An 18,294-nucleotide genomic window follows, 5' to 3' on the forward strand; every position below is an offset into this window, starting at 1 on the left:
CTGGTGATGAGTGTCCTTGGGCTCATCACCCACAAGGCACCGAAGTTCAGTGTAAGCTTGTCTTTGAATGTACAACTGCATGTGGACAGACCCGAGGCACATCTGGACATGAGAAAAGGGCTGGATTGGTTTCTGTGGCAGTGTGGGCAGTGCTTAGATATTTGTGTGACCACCAGGCCCCAGAGCAAATAGAACACCTGAGGACCAGGCTGCAACAGGGAGACGTACCAAGCACCTGCTAGGACAAAATCCTTTAAAGGAGGAACCGTTAAAACTGCACAGAAATAGGGAGCTTGGCAACACATATTTGTATGAACAGAAGACGTGCAGCTGAATGCCACACACTACACTGCACAGCCTTACCTCTCCGTTTCAGTAAGAGTTGAAATCATCAGCCGAGCTGGAAGTGGCAAGAATTCAAGTGAAATTGGAATCTCCAAAGCAGCCTGCTGAGGCTGGTTACTTGAGCCACCATGTTGGCCTGAGATCCTGTTTTTGTCTTGTAGAATAAGGAAACCCATTATTGCTAACATGTGCTGCAAGAGTTCGTTAGCATTCAGGGTTCCCTTAGGAGTGGGCTAAGTGATGTGATCCCATTTTTCCCTATGAATATTTATAAGCAGACCACATTTGAGTCTATTTATTTTGGGGGATTTTTCTTCTTTTTTATGAGGTTTTCAATTTTATGTCTGAGGTTTTTATTTTCTATTTTTTTAAGGCAAGACTAATTGTGGGGGGGAAGGGGTTGTTTGGTTGTGCAATAGCAACAGCTGTTGTTTTTTTGTTCCTCATTTGGCACTAGAGTAAAAACAGCAACTTTTTGTTTGTAATAATAACAGATGTGTATAACATTAAATGCAGTCTGTGCTAGAGATGGGAGAACGTGTTCTGAATAAATTTTCAACTCACTTGAAGTTCACGGGTTCAAAATTTACCCACAAAATCGAACTCTGCAAATGTCTTCACATGCCGTGAATTTAATTCTATTAAATGTTGCACAGCCCTGGAACTCAGAGAAGGCTGTATGCTGTAAAATTCACCAGGGTCTCCTCTTATCAGTACAAAAAGAGACATGTCCGTGACCACTGACCACTACCACAGGCTTGCATTGTTAGTGGGGAATGCAAAGGCATAAGGAGAGGAGGTGAGGTGGAAAATGATAAGGAAGGGTAATTGGAAAGGAGATGGCACAAGGCAAGAAAGAGGCTGGAGCAGGGCTAGCTAGGGCAAGTGAATAGCAAATTAGGTAAGAAAAGGTCTAAAGGGTCTCTGAAACTCAGTCTTGCCATGTGTTGAGATTACTCCCTTTCTATAAAGTATTTAAGCATGTGTTTAAGTTTAAGCACACATGGAGGGCCTACTACCTTCAGCAGGACTGGACACATGCTTAATAGCTTTGCTGGATGGGGGCCAGTGTGTACCACACCTTGCAGGCCGAAACTTCAGGTAACTGAGAGAGGGGATATATACGTGGAGTCAGTGGTCAGAAAGTAAGAAACAGAAACCACAAGCCACAAGGCTCACTAGAAGCCCAAGGAGGACCGATTTTACTATAAATTTGACAGAAGCGAGATGTATTGCCTCCACTGCAGATGAAAAGAAGCTAAGAAAGACACTTCCTGTAGTTACTGATTCAGGGTTAACTGCTCCAAAAAGAAAAGAATAAAAGAAACAGAAAAATGTGCCTAGCCCTATGAAGAAAATGAAAGAAATGGCAGAAACAGTCTTAGAAAATACGTCAGCCTGATGCCAGCACATTGAATAATACAAATGGTTGCATGGTATTGGAAATTTCTGCAGAATTACTGCTTTGAAACCCAACCTATCAAGAAATAATTGACCAAAATCTATATTGATCAATTAAATAATATTCCATTAAAAAAAAAAACCAAAAACCCAAAGCAAAAAACCGCACACACAACGCCATGCAAAGAGTATTAAGACTGCATGGTAAAGCATTTAAGTCAAGGAATAATATTGTAAGTTCCTTGTGAATCTTCAATCCTCTCACACTCAGTTGTGTGTATCGTAACACAGCTTTAATAAGATAACTTTATCTGCCTCGACACCCTGAGGGACACTGAAAAGCATTTTATTCCACAGCAGTCTTCAGCAGTCAGTAGAGATCGCTTACTGCCAGAAATACTGTGAAGAGAGAAAAGAAATGGAGTTCACATCCCTACAGTCTGCAGAGACAGCAGCATAACTCTATGCATGATATCCAGACTTTCAGTATCAGAATCACTAGTATATCTTTATCTTGAATAATGTGGTTTGCTTAATTAATGTTTATAGTTTTGTGACAGGATACTTTATCAAAGAGAGCAGAGCACAGATGAAAAGTAGAAGATTTAAATTCATTAGCATACACATTTTGCTTTAAAATTACTTGATACCCACGTGGAATAGGAAAATAAATCTCAAAGAATAAATTCTTTCGCCTGTTTGTCCTTCCAATTTAGCTTTAGAAAGAGCAGAATATAATGTGTACCTGTGGAGGAGGGTGGGTTTGCATGCAGCTGGCTGTCAACTCCGTTTTATGGAGGGGAGCAGGGTGACTGGTTAGATACTGGAGGTAATGGTGATGCAGGGTAACAAAACTGGTCTTTTCACCCCTGAGGAACTGGACCTTGTCTGAGGACGCAACCCAGACATCCAGGGCTATTTAGGACTTCACATTAACCTTGGAGCAGATTGCATAGCAGCACTGACTGCATTCGTCTTTCAGTTATGCTGCCACAGGACTGTGGATGGTGAATTTTTGCCCACTACTATTTTAATTTCAGAAACCACTTCAACTGATCATTTCAATGCTCAAATTTATATATATGTGTACTGCTGAAGTGGTGTATTTCACTTAAGATCTATATTAAGTCATATTAGTTATTTAGTCTCGGAAGCATCTTAAAGTTCTGAAACGCATCAGCACAGGGAAAATATAAATGAGATGCAAGGTGTGCCAGGTTCTCAGCTAACAAATAATTTGGAGACATCTTAGGAGTCTAAGCTTCCACCTCCTGCTTATACTGTGAATGGCCTGAATGGAGCAAACCTGACTGCCACAAGCCACATCAGGTTCCCAGAGCAGCTCTATTAGTTCACACTTGGTTAGAGGTATGCAACATCTCATGTGAGGCCCATTAACAGGAGAACTGTCCTCTGCAGTGAGTGCCACGGTGACAGGAGAAGGATGTCCCCTCTTCTGAGGATGCAAGCATCGCTCTAGCAGCCCACCGTCACAGCATAACAGGGAACACCAAGGTACAGACTCTCTATTCTACCACTGCTTCTGGCTGTCAGAAGTTTACACGTATAAAATTTTACAAACTAGAGTTTGTCATTTAAAACCTAGGTGTCTGTGACTCATGTTTTCCCCACTGGCTTCCAGGATGGTGAAGGAAACACTGAGGTGTAATGCTAACGACTTGGCTTTCTCTTACGCAGATCTGTTCAAAGATCTGCCCCTACATGGTGTGCTATTTAGAGCTCCCTCTTCTGAAAGCTTAAGCAATTAAAACAAAATAATTTGTCAGTTACAGAAATCCAAGAAACTAAGGCTGACTTTAGCTTGAGGTTTCAAGTCATGCTGATTTTTGAAGCAATTAGGTAAAGTTACAATTACACCACTCCTTGGGTTCTTTTCAGATTTTCAAATACAAAATACTCAGGCTGCAACCTTAGAGAAAGTGGCATCGCTTGATTGAAATCAATTTGCATTGCTTTGTCTAATTTACATTTTCAACCAAGTATTAAGGTTCATATGCACTGAGAAATGCAAGTACAACAACTTCCTGTGGCTTGCCTCGACAATATACATGCTCTCAAAATATTAACATAGTCATCTCACCACTCTATAAAGCTATTAAATATGTGAAAGAGATGTTCCAGTGCAGATACTCAGCACAAAGAAAGTGAAAGGGAGGAGGAGAAAAGAAGCACAGAGCCTTCAGAGCAAGGTAAGCGGTGGGAAGCCTGTATTCAAGGTAGCAGTAGCATACTTGGGGAACATCAGCTTAAATTAATATGCCAGAGGATCCCTGCTTTCCAGTCTGCATTTCCCAGTGCCATGCCCACACTTCCAAGAAACACTGAAAAAGATAATGGTGGAGAAAAAAAGAGAAGAAAGCTCTGTTCTTTTAAAAAACTCACTTGAGGACAGCTGCTGACTGGAATGCACTGTTTCTTGCGACACTCTGTCTTGCCTTTCACACAAGCACAGATGGTGCAGTTCACAGAGGACCACATCTCTCCATCCTGCAAGAGGGAACATGATATAGTATCAGCTGGGGTGGCAACAGGAAGCTATTTCAGCAATGTATCATTGCACAAGAAAGGATGACTTTCCCTGTTGGCACTGTGTCATTGTTTAGTCTAAATTATTTTGAGGTGTCTGTCCATGGCCAGTCAGATTAAAGACAAAGATCAAATTCAGCCAGGTTTTCTTCCCTTTGGTCCTCTAGGTCAGAAATTAATTCTTCCAAGGCTAACCAAATCATATTTGCATATTTGCAGTGTCCTGATTATTTGCATTGTTTTCTCTCCAGTATGTGTCTGAGATGTGATCACACCTACCACGAATTTTCATTTAAGCTCACATAATTAGAAAAACCTGCTTCATTGGGTTGAGTGACGTCTTTAAGTTGTTGCACGTGAAAGTATTTGATTAAGATGTCAGCATATAGTGAATTTATTCCCAGATGCAGCATCATTTTGACTTAGGACAGGAATGGCTGAAAAATGAATTCTAATTTAGATTACTTACAGCATTTTCATAGATACTTGATATGCTAAACATCTGAAAATGTTTAGAAGACAGTGTGGAACTTCTCCAATGCAAAGCAGGTAAGACAGTCTACATATTGCTCTTAAAGTATTAGGTGCAGAGCAAAATATGCCTCATAGTCTTGTCCCCACTTACTTGGGAAGGATTGCTTGTGGAACTGCCCTGGATCCTTTTTACATAGTGTTGCGTTTGCCAAGTGTGGTTCCTAAAACATTCTGTCTCACCCACTTACAGTCTTGTGCTAGCCCGCTTAGAGCCAAAACGTGCATGTTTTCTGTTTAGAGGGCTGCTATGAAAGAAGGGTGAGGATAGACCTGACAGGAACAGGCAGTCCAACCAGACAGCTGTGAACAATTATGTGCCCACCTCAATATGACGTTCTGACCAGCGAGAAAAACAGACTAAATCTGAAATACCAAGGAGCCTAACTTATTCAGCACAGCATGCTTGGTCGAAGGCCGTGTCTCTCCCCTGCCTTTTGTTTCCAGGCCATGTTACAATTGCCTGGTGTTCCTGATGGAGCACATGTTCTTGTGGGCCTCTAATGACTGCTACGGTAACAGAATATATCCCAGCTGACTGCATGCAGCTACCTTGATTTTTTCGTCTCACAGCTGTTTTTGCGCAGGAGTACAAAAACACATTCGCTGTGCCCGTCCTACCTGTGTTAGACCATTAACTTCGACAGAGCGATGCTGGATTTGCCTTTTTGCACACAAGGCCAGAAATGGGTGTACTGTCTCGTTACTTTTTCTCACTCCATATAATACTTAGTAATATAATAAAATCTTCACAAGAAGCAGAATATTTTAGTTGGGTGCCTAAGAAGCAGGCATTTGTTCCTGAAGCACAATAGCACCAGTGTGAAAGTGCCAATCAGATGGAGTATAGTCTCAGCATACAGTACGTTCACATGTAATTTCCAGAATAAACACTTTGGCTATGTACACAAAAGATGGAATAAATGGAAAGCAATTCTGGCTGAGCAAACCAAGTATTTGCAAAGGATTTAACATTTGATCTGATTCAAGGGTCTCTTAATTCACAGATGGCCCAGGAGGTGACAGAATCTTTTTCTGACCCAGTGTGAAAAAAGCCGCACCACTTGGAAAAACAAACAGGGTCTCAGCAATAGCAGAAGTGTTCTGCAGGGAATCCCTTGTGATTTGAAAACATTGGGTGAGAGTGCAGGAGATAACAGTTATTACATATAAGATGTCAGGGGTGCTGTCCTTAGCAGAGACATGAAATGTAGTAAATCAAGATGTGTAACTTGCAGCCAAGATGAACTCCACAAAGCTCCTCTTGGCTCAGCTGTGGAAGAGACTCTGGATCAGCAGATAAAGCCTATGTACTACTCAGAATATCTTCTCCATGAATTTCAGTGTTTGTTTGGGAAAGCAGAGCATTACTACCTCTTACTAAAAATGCATTACTTGTCATGAAACAGCAGCTTGAATCTCTGCAAGCAGAGAAGGAGAAAACATGTCACATGAAGGAGCAACTTATCTTTAACTGCTGTGTATCAACAGAATTTACACTAACTCACAAAAAAACCCCCAGCAGATGGCAAATTTTGAAAAACTTTGGCTCTGAGTTGTTCCATCATCAACCAGGTTGGTGAGGATTCTGCTAAAAAAGCCACAATACTAATTTACAGTAAACTCGTGTTGTTTCAGCTGTTACAATGGCATCTATTCTTGAGCCACCTGACACTTTACCTGGAAGATCTTATTGCCAAACTTGCACACTTTCACTTCCTCAGGAAAGATATAGGAGACGCACTCCTTGCAGCAGTGGTCTTTTTTTTTGTTGCATTCACCGGGAAGTAAGCACCTCTTCTTACACAGCACTGTTGAATCCTAGGCAAAAGGACAAAAGGAAATCATTAAATCGTCACCAAGATGTCTGTGTTCTTGTGTGTCCCTACCATAACATTTCTGCTTGCTCAGTTACTGCATCCGCCCAAGCTATGGCCCAGCTGCTGTGAACAGGTCAGCTCAGAGAAAATAAAAATTATTTACCAGATTTATGGAATCTTCCATGGTTTGTGAGGCTAAAGCCCAGCTCTTACTTCTGTTGGCCTGCAAAATCTGACTGATTTGGTGACGCTAATTTTTCTGCCTAGATGCAAAAGTGCAAGTGGTCACAGTGAAAGAAATCACTGCCTTTCAGCAGAGACGTGGTAATTCACCATTTAGAAAATCTTGCACCGTAATGCAAACTTAAGGAGGATCATGCAATCTGAGTAACTTCATTTTGCATCACACAGTCAGGCGCCATGTCTCAGCTGCGGCAGTCAGTAACTTTTTAAACTTTCCTAGTGCAAGTGCTCTTCAGATCAGATTCTCAAGGACCACACAAGATGCCAAAGAAGAACAGTATTGGGGCTTACAGTTCCACAGCCTACAAATTACTGCTAAGCCAGAGAACCAGCAGCACACAATACCAAAGCAATTATGGACTTACCTTACATGTACACATTGTGCAATTGTCATAAATAAATGAGGATCCGTTATCGTACACATTGCTGTGAAAGAGGCAGCTTCCAAACGGGAGGTCAAACACTTTCCTCTGTCCTGAATATAAATAAACAGTAATAGAAACAGAATGTGGTTGAAAAGATGCCATATCGTCAACAAGAATAGTAGGGCTTATTGTCACCAGACCAAATTAATGTGCAATGTGTCATTTGCTATGTATTTCCATTTTGGTGTGAAAAAAATAGGTACTTTTAACAGTTGACTGTTCTTCTAGCACACATTCATCTGTACAAATTCTACCGTGGGAGGGAAAATAAATATGATTTATGGCATGCTTATATTGCAAAAATCTTACTTCTCCTTCTCACCATAAAGTGCACAGTGCAGCTAAAGGCATAAAAGCTAAGCACTGCAAACTCTTAGGGTAGGTACACTTAGACTAGTTTAAACAGCCTTTAACTTAATGCAATAACTTATCAAATAAAGCAGCCTTAACTGGTTTTAGTGTATCTACCTCAGGGGTTCACAGCAGCCAAACTAAAGCAAATCAGTGACACTGATGCAAAAAAGCCACAGGTGTTGTCTGGTCTCTTTAAGATAGCTTGGTGTACTGTTTTCACACAAGGCTGCAAGAAATACATGCATTTGCATCGTTTATGAGCAGATTGAGGGCAACACAAGATATTTAGTTTCCATAACCCATAAAATATTTGGGTTTCATGGGAGTGAGGCAAGGTTTAGAACACTACACAGGGAAGGCAGCACCAATATCAAATCCTTCCTGAAGTCCTGCAATCCTGCAAGCACTTTCAAATCCAAGCTGCAACACACTTTGCAGTTCTGCAAGCTTTTGTTATTCCTCAGCTTCTTTCCCAGCAGGTTATTTTACACAAGTGACCGTTATGACACATGAACATGAGCTCTTCATAAAAACACTGTATTTATCTTCCTGGTTTTGAATACCCTCCCTTGTTTACTCTTGGTGGCAGCCAGCTAATAAGTTATTTTATGAGTGGCTGCCAGTCTCCCAGCTTATAATTTCTGAGGTCTGATGTTAAATAGGCATCAATTCCAAGGTAGGGAATGGCCACTGTAAGTAGCTGTAGAACAGCTTAAAAGATAATGGTTCCATTTTACTTTGAGATACAAGCAAAAAAAAAGGATATGCACACAACAAAATCCATTGGATTAGCATTGAGTTTTTACAAATTAATGTTAAATTAACTATTAAACAGAAGTTAAGAAATAATTGCTATTGTTCAGTTAAAGACAATTTGAACATCTCTCTCTTGCAAATTAACTACCTTGGACTAATCTGTGCTTGCACAACCAGCCTTCCTTTTATGTGCATCTTTCTGAAAAGGTTTAATTTGTCTTGCAGGACTGACATATGAAATCAGTTGAGGATGCTCAGTAGCCCTAAAAGGAACTGGTCTACATACGTGCATCACTTATGGGCAAAGCCTAGCTGTAGTCCTGCCTGTAATAACACTTCTATTGCTATATGTGGGGCCAGGACTTCAATTGCATAACTTACATCAACAAGTGAACAAAAGCCCAGTTCTGTCTTACAGCCTCTTGCCATGCCTTGCAAACCACCCAGCACAATTCCAGGTGGCCAACCCGGTTCAAATAGCTGGTAAAAAAAACACTGAGAAAGGAGCTACCACTTTAAAAGATGTGGTGGTAAAGATATTGGCTTAATGGTCAGCTTTTCTGGCTCACAAACACTAGCTAAACTAATAACTCAAGTCCCAGTAGAGTCCACATCATTCTTCTGAGCTATATATGCTGAGCATCAGGAATTCAATTGCAGGGAGGTCCTCCATATGATACTTTAAAAACCATGCCTCAGCATCCCTGAAAGTGTTTCTCTTTCCCAATTGCCATGCAGTGTTCTACACCTCCCTTGGCTCTACCTCCACTCCAAAACTTTCAACACTTCCCTGTGAAGAGACATTATCTATTCACAGATACATGACATACTTCAGAGCAAAGACCACATAAAATAGAAATCATTATTATATAGTAAATGCATTTACAGACATTTCCAAGAGGAAAAAAAGAATCTGTAGAAAAATCCCCATGAAGCAGTGAAAAATTAAAGCTGGGTTTTGAATGCCCAGATCAAGGAGGTGAAGGCCCAGTTGGGAAAGCACAGAGTAGAGAGGACAAGCGTAGTTTACAGAAGGAAAGGAAAAATGCCTTCAGCCAAAATAGAAGCTTGATGTTTGGATTGTTCTCCTCTCCATTTAATTCCTCTCCTGTATTACTCTCTGGTGATGTGGTTAAATGTTCCAGGCAGATATTTATCTATAGCATGCCTCAATTACAAAATAACTAACTAAATAAATAAATTCAGGTTTGTTTCAAGCAGTTAAAAATGTTGAAGTATTATGAGAAGCTGGAACTCTCTATGGCTTGCTGTTTCCAAAGCTAGACCTCTCTGTTCCCCTAACCTGGCTCTGGAAATAGGATTTGGGTATTAGTAAAGATATAGTTAAAAGGACAAAATGTTTCTCTTGAAAAACTGGGAGCTATCAGCTCTGAAAATTTTCCAGAGTGAGTTACAACTTCATAGACCAAATTAAAACTAAGGTACTTGGTAGGATGAGAGGGATACATGCTGAGGAATGTTAACCTGTGGGATCTGTGGACTTGGGAAGAGCGAAATAAGGTCATAAGTCACTGCCTTCCTTGGCATGGCTTGGAAGAACTTGCCCTTCTTAGAGGTCAGTGACTTAATCCTTTAAAATGTGTTGGAAAGACGTAATTGAAAATATTCCTGGCTGAAACTGTGATTCCACCTTAAGAAGGCAACCATGAAGCAGACTCCTGGGTCCCTGGCCTCTCTGTAAACAGCATCTAAGAATGCAGTTTCAGTCCAGAAGTTTCCTCTGACCTGCATTTCCTCAAAAACAAGAATGCAAATGCACACTTGAATAAAAATATGAGCTGGTGAGGCCTTTTTCTTGTGGCAAACTCCAGCAAAATATTTCCTCCCACCTCAACATTCTTTGTAAAATATGCAGTGAAGGTGGGAAACATCTCTATATTTGTCTCTCTAAGCCAGCCAGCAAGTCTCTGTTCAAATGCTTCTCTGCAGGTGCTTGCTTAGTACCACCCATCACAACCCTGCACACTGACACCGAGTACCTGTTAAAACCTGTAGATTATAAACTCCACTGAGCAATACTGTCTCTTCCACCTCCCAGAATTTACCAGTATTGTAAAATACTGGTATAAGAGATGCTACACAGAAACATATCATATTAATTACAAAATTCCCAGGAAAAAAACCCACTCACCTAAGCATTTGGGGCAACACTGTCCAGCAGGAATGTGACTGAGGTGCTGGGGACATGAAAGAATGGGGCAGACTTCTTGGATGCACTGTGTCCTTCCACCCTGAAGGAAAATAGGCTCAGTTAGAAAAAAAAACAAAGCAAAATGTCAAGTAGACATGCACACACCCACACAGACGGGTAACAAGACTTGAAAAGCCTTAGCCAAAGCAGTATTTGCCAACAGAAATTTCTGCTTGCATCAGGCATAAAAGGAATGTGTACAACTGTCCTTCAACACTTTCTATATTGCTTGCAGAGACCTTGGATTATTCATATGTTTTAATTCCTTCAAGCAATGAATGTAATAGCTGAAGAAACAATATTTCTTGGTGGATATGAGAAAACCAGGGAGAATAAAATCATTATCCATGAACCCTTCCGGATGTTCAAACAAGTTATTGAGCAATTTTTTACATTATTCTTCACCTCCTGTGCCATGCCCTTCTAGGCTTGTCTGGGACAGGGATTAAGTGCTGAAGCAAGATGAGAGCAGGTGTTCTTCCACTATGCTCGTGACCTCAGAAACCAAATAAGCCAAAATCACTTAAGAAAGCACATTCTTGTTAGCCTTAGAGTCCAACTATGTAAACCCGGAAGGTCTGCTTTCTTCAGAAGACTGAAAACCAAGAGGGCATATGAAATTTTGAGAATGAATGTGGGGGGAAAACAGAAAAAATAAGCAACCTGGACAGGATATATCCTAGTGTATCAATAAATATCAGAAAGAGAGAGGCAAAAAGCACAGCAAAGAGGAAAGCACAATATATGTACGTCTAAGATTAAATCAGGCAAGTGATCTTTGTTCTCATTCTGCTCTGTTGCCTGATTACTTCACTGTGCTTATAGAATACTGTGTTAAGCTCTGGACCCTCTGCCAACATGTGATGCATATGCTTATGAGAGGTCCAGGTTGTTAAACTTTAAAAATCAGTCTGCCTTTGTCTCAACAAGGGAAGTCAGCCCTTTTCATCCAACTGCCTGCCTTGTTTATCACTCAGAGCTGCAGGCTCATCCCAACAATAAGCTTTGTGTTCCTGGATGCCGTGATGGAAGACTTATGAACAGTCTCCTCCCACCTACACGCTGGATGCCTCTCAGGGCTCCCTGGGGAAAGATGGAAAAAGCCGTTCATTTTGAAGAGCTCTGTGCCTAAAATGATGGTATGCCATTCCACTCCTAATGGCCTCAGTGAATCATGTAAAAGCTTTTACACACAGGCAGACCTGCATAACACTATTATACAGAAAACAACATACTGACTGTACCCCCATTCTACAATGAGTTTTCAGGCACTGAAGTGTACCTGTCCCGTGGGGCTACCAAAGCATCCTGAATGCACATGGCTAAGGACTGCTCGTAATTCTTTCACTGCAGCATGCAGGAACACAGAGTTTATTGTAGGCTGAAATGACTGCTCTAAATTAAGGGTCAGACCAGCAACTTGACAAAACTAAATGAATTCTTCACTGATGTTCCTTATGATGCTCAGGGAATAGCTCTGTGAGAGGAGACACAGGTGCAGAATGAAAGAGAAAATACCAAAGAGGGCTCTCTGAAGCAGTGCCGTCATTCAGCCCAGGGAAAAAGGCTAAGAGAAGACAAAGTTCAAACTTCGGTGACAATTCAACAAATGGGAAAGTAGGGCATGGAGACCTCAGACAACCTGGTGACAGGATCAGGGTTACAACCGTGGAAGATAAACCACCAGTCCTTTCTTGCAACCTTGCTTCTGTATTTAAGACTCACATATCCTATGCCTCTGTGGAACTGCTCTGGAGTCTGGGTTCTCTGACAGATTAAATCAAAGCTCAGGATTAGCACGTTATTGAGACGTTGCCTTTGCAGCCTGTTGTACAGATATTTTTTAAAATACAAAATGCCATGGATAATGTAAAATATTTCTTCATTTCAGCCTTTTGTTTATACTTTTTTACCTCTTCTATTGGCCTCTCCTCTGCACAAAACAAACTAGTATAGTTGCATCTCTCTCTTTAGCCTACTGCTACTCCTGCTTCCAGCTGTAGCAGTGCTTTTTAACACCAAACTATTATCTAACTTGCTGCTGTCCCAGATAGGTGCTTCCAGGCTTGAATATCATGCTAGGGTGCAAGTTCAAAGACAGTCTGAAACAAATCAACCTGTAGCATTTAAATAAGAGTAATTCCACTTGCCCCACAGAGCTTAGACAGAGAGCTTATTGGGCACTATAAGGAAATATCAAAACCTACACAATATTCCTGTTTTCTTAAAAGCCTCAGTCATTGCAATTCAAACCACACAACGCATTCAGAATACCAGCTTTCAAAGCAGTATTAACTAGTGCTGCCAGTGCTTTAAATTGCATGGAATAGAGCTGTGTAGAAAAAACAGTGCAACAAAAGTTCAACAAAAAAATCAAGGGAAAAAATAACTCTGGAGAGCAAAAAGATTGGCTCTGGATGGCCTAAGCCAGGGTGGGAACTGCACAGTAAACACCTTGCCTCCTCCACCTCCCAATTACATCTACAGCTTTTAGCTCACATTTCCCTGTTAAGCATAACATCTCCCAGGCAGCCAGAATATTCCAGGTCCAAAGCAGCACCTTCCAGTAAAATCAAACCTGAACTGGAAGCCAGCACAGACCAATAAAGTACAAATGACATCTGCTTCCTGTGAGAAATGCTATTCAAGAGCTAAGCAAATAAATCCTTGAGCAATAGCTAACGTGAAGCCTTAATCAGGGGATGCTGCTGCAGTCCACAGTCCTCTGGAGGTAACAGATTTGTAAGAAAGCTACAGCCTACAATGAAAAGATTCACTTTTCACCTCAGAGACAAACAAAACCGCTGAAACTTCTGCCACCACTTTGTAGCTGCAAAACAGAGCAAGAGGCTCCCCGGCATCGGCTCAGAGGGTGTTATGGGCTGAGGTGTTGTCTCATCTCAGCAGCTTCCTCAAGAGATGGAAAAGAGAAATAGCACTCTCTAACTCTCCCATGAAAGGTCCATCTTTGAGAAAGACAGATAATGAGTCTTCCCTAAAATTAAAGCATCGAGCTGGTCTAGCTACCCGCCCATCCACTTCTGCTAAGCTCCTACCTTGACTATGATACTTCACTGTTCAATAAGGACACAAGAAACTTGGCAGAGTTGAGAGACGCGCCCATCCAGGCTGTGGCTGACTTCACTGGAGACACTGGATGAGGGACAGAGCGCAGTTTCTGGGCAGGCTACCCACATGCCTGGTGCACAGCACGTATGCAGCCTGTGTGCTAGGGCAGACGGAGGGAAAAATGTCTGCAGAAAAAACTGTCTGTCCAAAAACTCTCCAAAGGCTGGCAGCCTGCTGCAACTCATCTTCAAGAGCCTTGAGCTTCATCTACCATTAGGGTGAGAACAGTGACCATCAACAACAGAGCTGTCCTTGCCATAAGCATATTTTGAAAGCACTTAGGAAATCTCAGAACAGAGGTTTCCATACTCCCAATTTGTTTGCTACTGACAATGAGCATATCTAAACTTAATAATATTTTATGTGTATGTTATTTAATGCTAAAGGTTAACTTCGGTATTATCAAGAACCATGTTTCTTGTGGGCATCTCATTTTCCATATTACTTTCAGGATTTATCTCTGTGCTTTAGTGAAACTATAAATCATCTGAAAAAGATTCCTCCCTAGTTTTGCCTTATGTTCACCTTGTGCTTGAAAGACTCTGCTAATCCTCCAACAGAAGTAAAATTTCCATTGATTTTGCAGAATATTTTGTCTAAGTTCTGGCATTAGGATTCAGCCCACAGTGGATTGTAGGCATTTACTTTTAACTTTCATTCTAGAAGAAGTGTGAAAGGTTTTATTTGTCGCCAGTGAGGCTATCCTTATAGAGGAAAGAACAAAACAAAACCAAACCAAACCATAAAGAAATATCAAAATTTCATTTCTCTCAACTGCAGGATACATATTCCAGATATTTAGAGCAAGGTCAGACACATACTGTGACCTCAGCAGGGGTTGCTGTAAGAACTAAGACAGATGTTCAAGGATGTCTCCAGCTATGAATAAAGATTTTACACCACCAGCATGACAAATACCTTTGGAAGTTCAACAGGGTCACTACTGAGCAAGTCTGCCCCATGCCAGTGGCAAAAGAAGCCAAATAAACACAAAACTCTATGACTGTTTGTCTTCAGCTGCTCTAGTGCAAGTGGAGGTGACTACAGACACCATGGACATATTAAGAGACATTATAATTTTTGTGACAGCTATGGCATAAAGGCAATGAATAGAAATCTGCTGATAAAGAGAGAGACATATCATTCGAGATTCATGTAATGATGAATATTATCAGTCTGGAAAAAAAAAAGATTAAAGCATACTAGGACTCCTATTTCACTCCACCACATTCGCTGATGTGTGTAAGGCTTCCTGCGTAAACTGGGTAGTGTATGGGCTTGCATACAGTTGTTGGTCAACAGGAATTCTGCCTAATATATTAACTACTGTGTGATAGTAAAGACTTCCACAAACTCCCAGACATGTGCTAAATACACAAAAGAGGTCAGAAACATGTGCTATGCAAACATCTTCAAAATGCTCCTGGAATCACACACTTGTAAACCCATACCTTGAGTTTACAATCAATTGTACAATCCCTCATGTATCATGGAAGTAGACTTCAGGGACAAAAATGAGAGGACACTGTATTTAGAGTGTGGGTTTAATCTGGAAATAAAATAGGTGTTCCCTCCCAAATCAAATGAAAGACACTCTGATTCATGTAAGAATGCAGATACAGTGCGTGGCAGACAGCCTCTGGAAGTAACCTCACCCTTACACAGTATTTGAGGGTCCCCGAAACAGTGGTGTCATATACAGTGAGAGTTCCCTGAAAGGGTCATGGGAGGGAGAAGGTTTTTAGGAAATGCACAAAGTAGTAAAACAGTTCTCAGCATAAAAGCAAAGAGCACATCAATCAGTTCAGCAAACAGACAGACGGACAAGCCAGAGCTTCCCACATCCCTGCACCGTGATCTGTTGTCTAGACTAGGATTTTAAAATGCCTCTTTGGAAAGTATTGGATAAAATTCAGAATAGGGAAGTCTTGAGCTTCATTTCAAAACTGCAGGTATTTATACTGCCTCGTGTGTGTTAGATTTTTAAATGCCGATCTAGATCTCAAATCCTATTTGCTGAGATATCACTGATATAGGAAGGCTTTAGAAAGCGGTCCTAGTGACAGTCTAAAGTGGTGTCCTAAGAACCACATGGGCAGCAAATACTCTAAAGAGCTCACCTTCATTTTAATACCAGATCATGCAGATCGGTGTGGATACAAATTACTGTCTTAAATGTTATAAAAATTACCCAAAATGTATATAGATTACATATGATAAGATGAAAGACTCTTATGAATAAATTTCTAGAGCAAAACTCTGGGCAAAGCAAAGGCACAATTCTTAAACTATCGTTTCCCATTGATTTCTCTCAAGTCTGCTACAAAAGCATTCCTTGATACAGCCAAGAGGAGGCTTAAAAACTCCACCAGTTTCTAGCAGGTAAAAGTTTGACTCTACACCTCTTCCTCCATGTGCATCCTTATGATACAAGTAGTTAGGTGTACTCTTTATGTCATAAACAAGCTGTATTAATAAGAAAGCTTGATTAATGTAACTTATTGTTAATGTAATAATTAATGTAAATTAATGTCCCCAAGCTCCTAGCAAGTTGCAAGCATGGTTACAAAGTGTCACAGTTAGAACATCTTGACCTAAAACCAGGAACCTCATTCTTTTGGAAGTTAATCCGTATGTGGTTGTATCCAGCTGCAGAGGAATTAACTAAATTATCCATTAGTTAGTAATTTATGGTAGGATGAAGCTTCTAAATACTGTCATGCTTTCCATCAACCAAATACCATGTGTACAAAGTGACTCGTCTTAAGTGCCAAGCCAATCCAGTCTTGCCATCTATTCCTCTTCTCAAGAGCCACATTTCCTGGAATTGCTTAGATGAAGGAAAGAATTTTTCTCTTTTCCAGAAGGAAGTGGTGTGCTGCATTTGCTGAAATATCACAGCATCCTCCTAGAGAGTGAAGTACACTGTGCTGGGGTATAGCTCTCCACTTTGAAACTGGACTGCTGGGGAGCTGCTGGTCCTGGTTCTTTCAAGTTTTGAAACACAATTTGCACCAACTCTCCTGTAAGAGGAGGTGGAGAACCAGTGTATTTTTTGGCCTTGGGCGACAGGGAACATTCTGGAAAATGAAATGTTAGGTTGCACAGTAGCTTGCTTTAAGTATGCACAGGCAGAGACACTGCTCCTAAAATTTCACAGTTGCTGGAACTGCAGCAGGGCTCCTTGGGGAAGGTCAGGTGGTGCTCTGCTCTCAGCCAGGGGACTCAGTGCAACCAGCACTTGGTCATATTTCTCCTGTCTAATAGCGCTTTGCAGAAGGATTGCTGGGATTATATTGCATCTGGCCTCACAATCCGGCTGAAATCAAATCGCTTGCTGACCCACCAGCCTAGCTACAGAGTCGAGCAGCTGAACAGCCAGAAATCCTCTGGGCTCCAGGGCTTATGCAGTGAGCTCTTGGCTCTGTTGAAAGTGATGTTGTAAATAGCCCCTCTTCACCTGGAAGCCATGAAAGGTTTAATCACGGTGTGATTTTTCCCTTTCAGGCTGATTTCCTAAGGAAAGAAGGCTTATGCAGGCACAAACTGGGCACACCTGTGGCTTGTGAATCCCTCATCAGCCTCAGCCACAGATGATCGAGGGACTCCTCTGAAAAAGGTATATAGACATAAAATAGCAAAAATCAAAATAGCATTGAGATCTCAAGGACATGAAGTTCCTGCAAGTTTTGTCAAAACCAGACTGCTGCAGACAGCAGGGCCCAGTTTCTTTCCCAGAAAGGACACCGGAAAGCATCGCAGTGTCAGGCAGCAGCTGGTCCAGGCAACATCTCCCACACCTCCTGCCTTTTGCTTGGTGCTTGTGTCATGTGCACTGCAGGAAAACTCAGATTATTGCAGTTAGGGCAGATAAAGGAGCAAGGGCCACACATCCATAGAAACAGAACTTCATTACTTCTGCTGCTCCTGGAACAATATCTCTATTCCTAGGTTAGCAGGGGCAATGGGACATAAAACAGATCTGTGTCCCATACCCATTGCACCATTCCCATGAGATGAGGCATTTTTCTTCCTCACTTTCCTGTTTTGTTTTTTTTTCCCAGTACCTATGCAGATTCAAGATACCTGTGTTCCAGACTGGCCTGTAACTACCCTGAGTGCTGGATGCTTTCAGCTGGAGCCTACATACTTATTCTGCTTTGGAAACTTTTATCTTATTAATCCTTCTCCTGGACTCCTCAAGAACTCAGGCTTTTCCAGGGATAGACCTGTTTCTCTCAATAAATCTCTCCTGCAAGCAGACATAATGTGTCCCACAAATTATTTTGTCTTTCGTTAGGTACTCCTTAACATCTCTAAAGTTACATGCAGAAAGGCAAAGCTTTCAACTCTAATATAAGTGCCTACTCCTTCTTCTGCTAGCTGATAGTGAGTTAAAAAAATCAACAGTATCTTTCCATAGCTCAGAGATGCCTGGATTCATGCTACACCTCAAACACCCCTGTGGGCTGCTTAATTCTCCCAGGCACTGTTCCCAGCAGCAGAGCATCACTTCTCAGAATATTTTTCC

The 18,294-nt window shown here is 41.3% G+C and overlaps 1 protein-coding gene across 2 annotated transcripts in view; it reads right to left on the reverse strand.

Annotated features, from left to right (window-relative positions):
- The window catches only part of BMPER (BMP binding endothelial regulator), a 145,181-nt gene that overhangs the window by 60,356 nt on the left and 66,531 nt on the right, over window positions 1–18,294 (reverse strand). For both annotated transcript variants that reach the window (XM_055806836.1, XM_055806835.1), the window contains exons 7-10: window positions 10,575–10,674; window positions 7,253–7,362; window positions 6,505–6,645; window positions 4,150–4,254 (exon numbers count right to left, since the gene is read on the reverse strand). In XM_055806836.1, coding sequence (XP_055662811.1) covers window positions 4,150–4,254; window positions 6,505–6,645; window positions 7,253–7,362; window positions 10,575–10,674 — 456 coding nt within the window. The remainder of the gene's footprint in view (window positions 1–4,149; window positions 4,255–6,504; window positions 6,646–7,252; window positions 7,363–10,574; window positions 10,675–18,294) is intronic.

The sequence above is a fragment of the Falco peregrinus genome, chromosome 5 (genome assembly GCF_023634155.1).
Source record: "Falco peregrinus isolate bFalPer1 chromosome 5, bFalPer1.pri, whole genome shotgun sequence".
In the NCBI taxonomy this organism is placed as follows: Eukaryota; Metazoa; Chordata; class Aves; order Falconiformes; family Falconidae; genus Falco; species Falco peregrinus.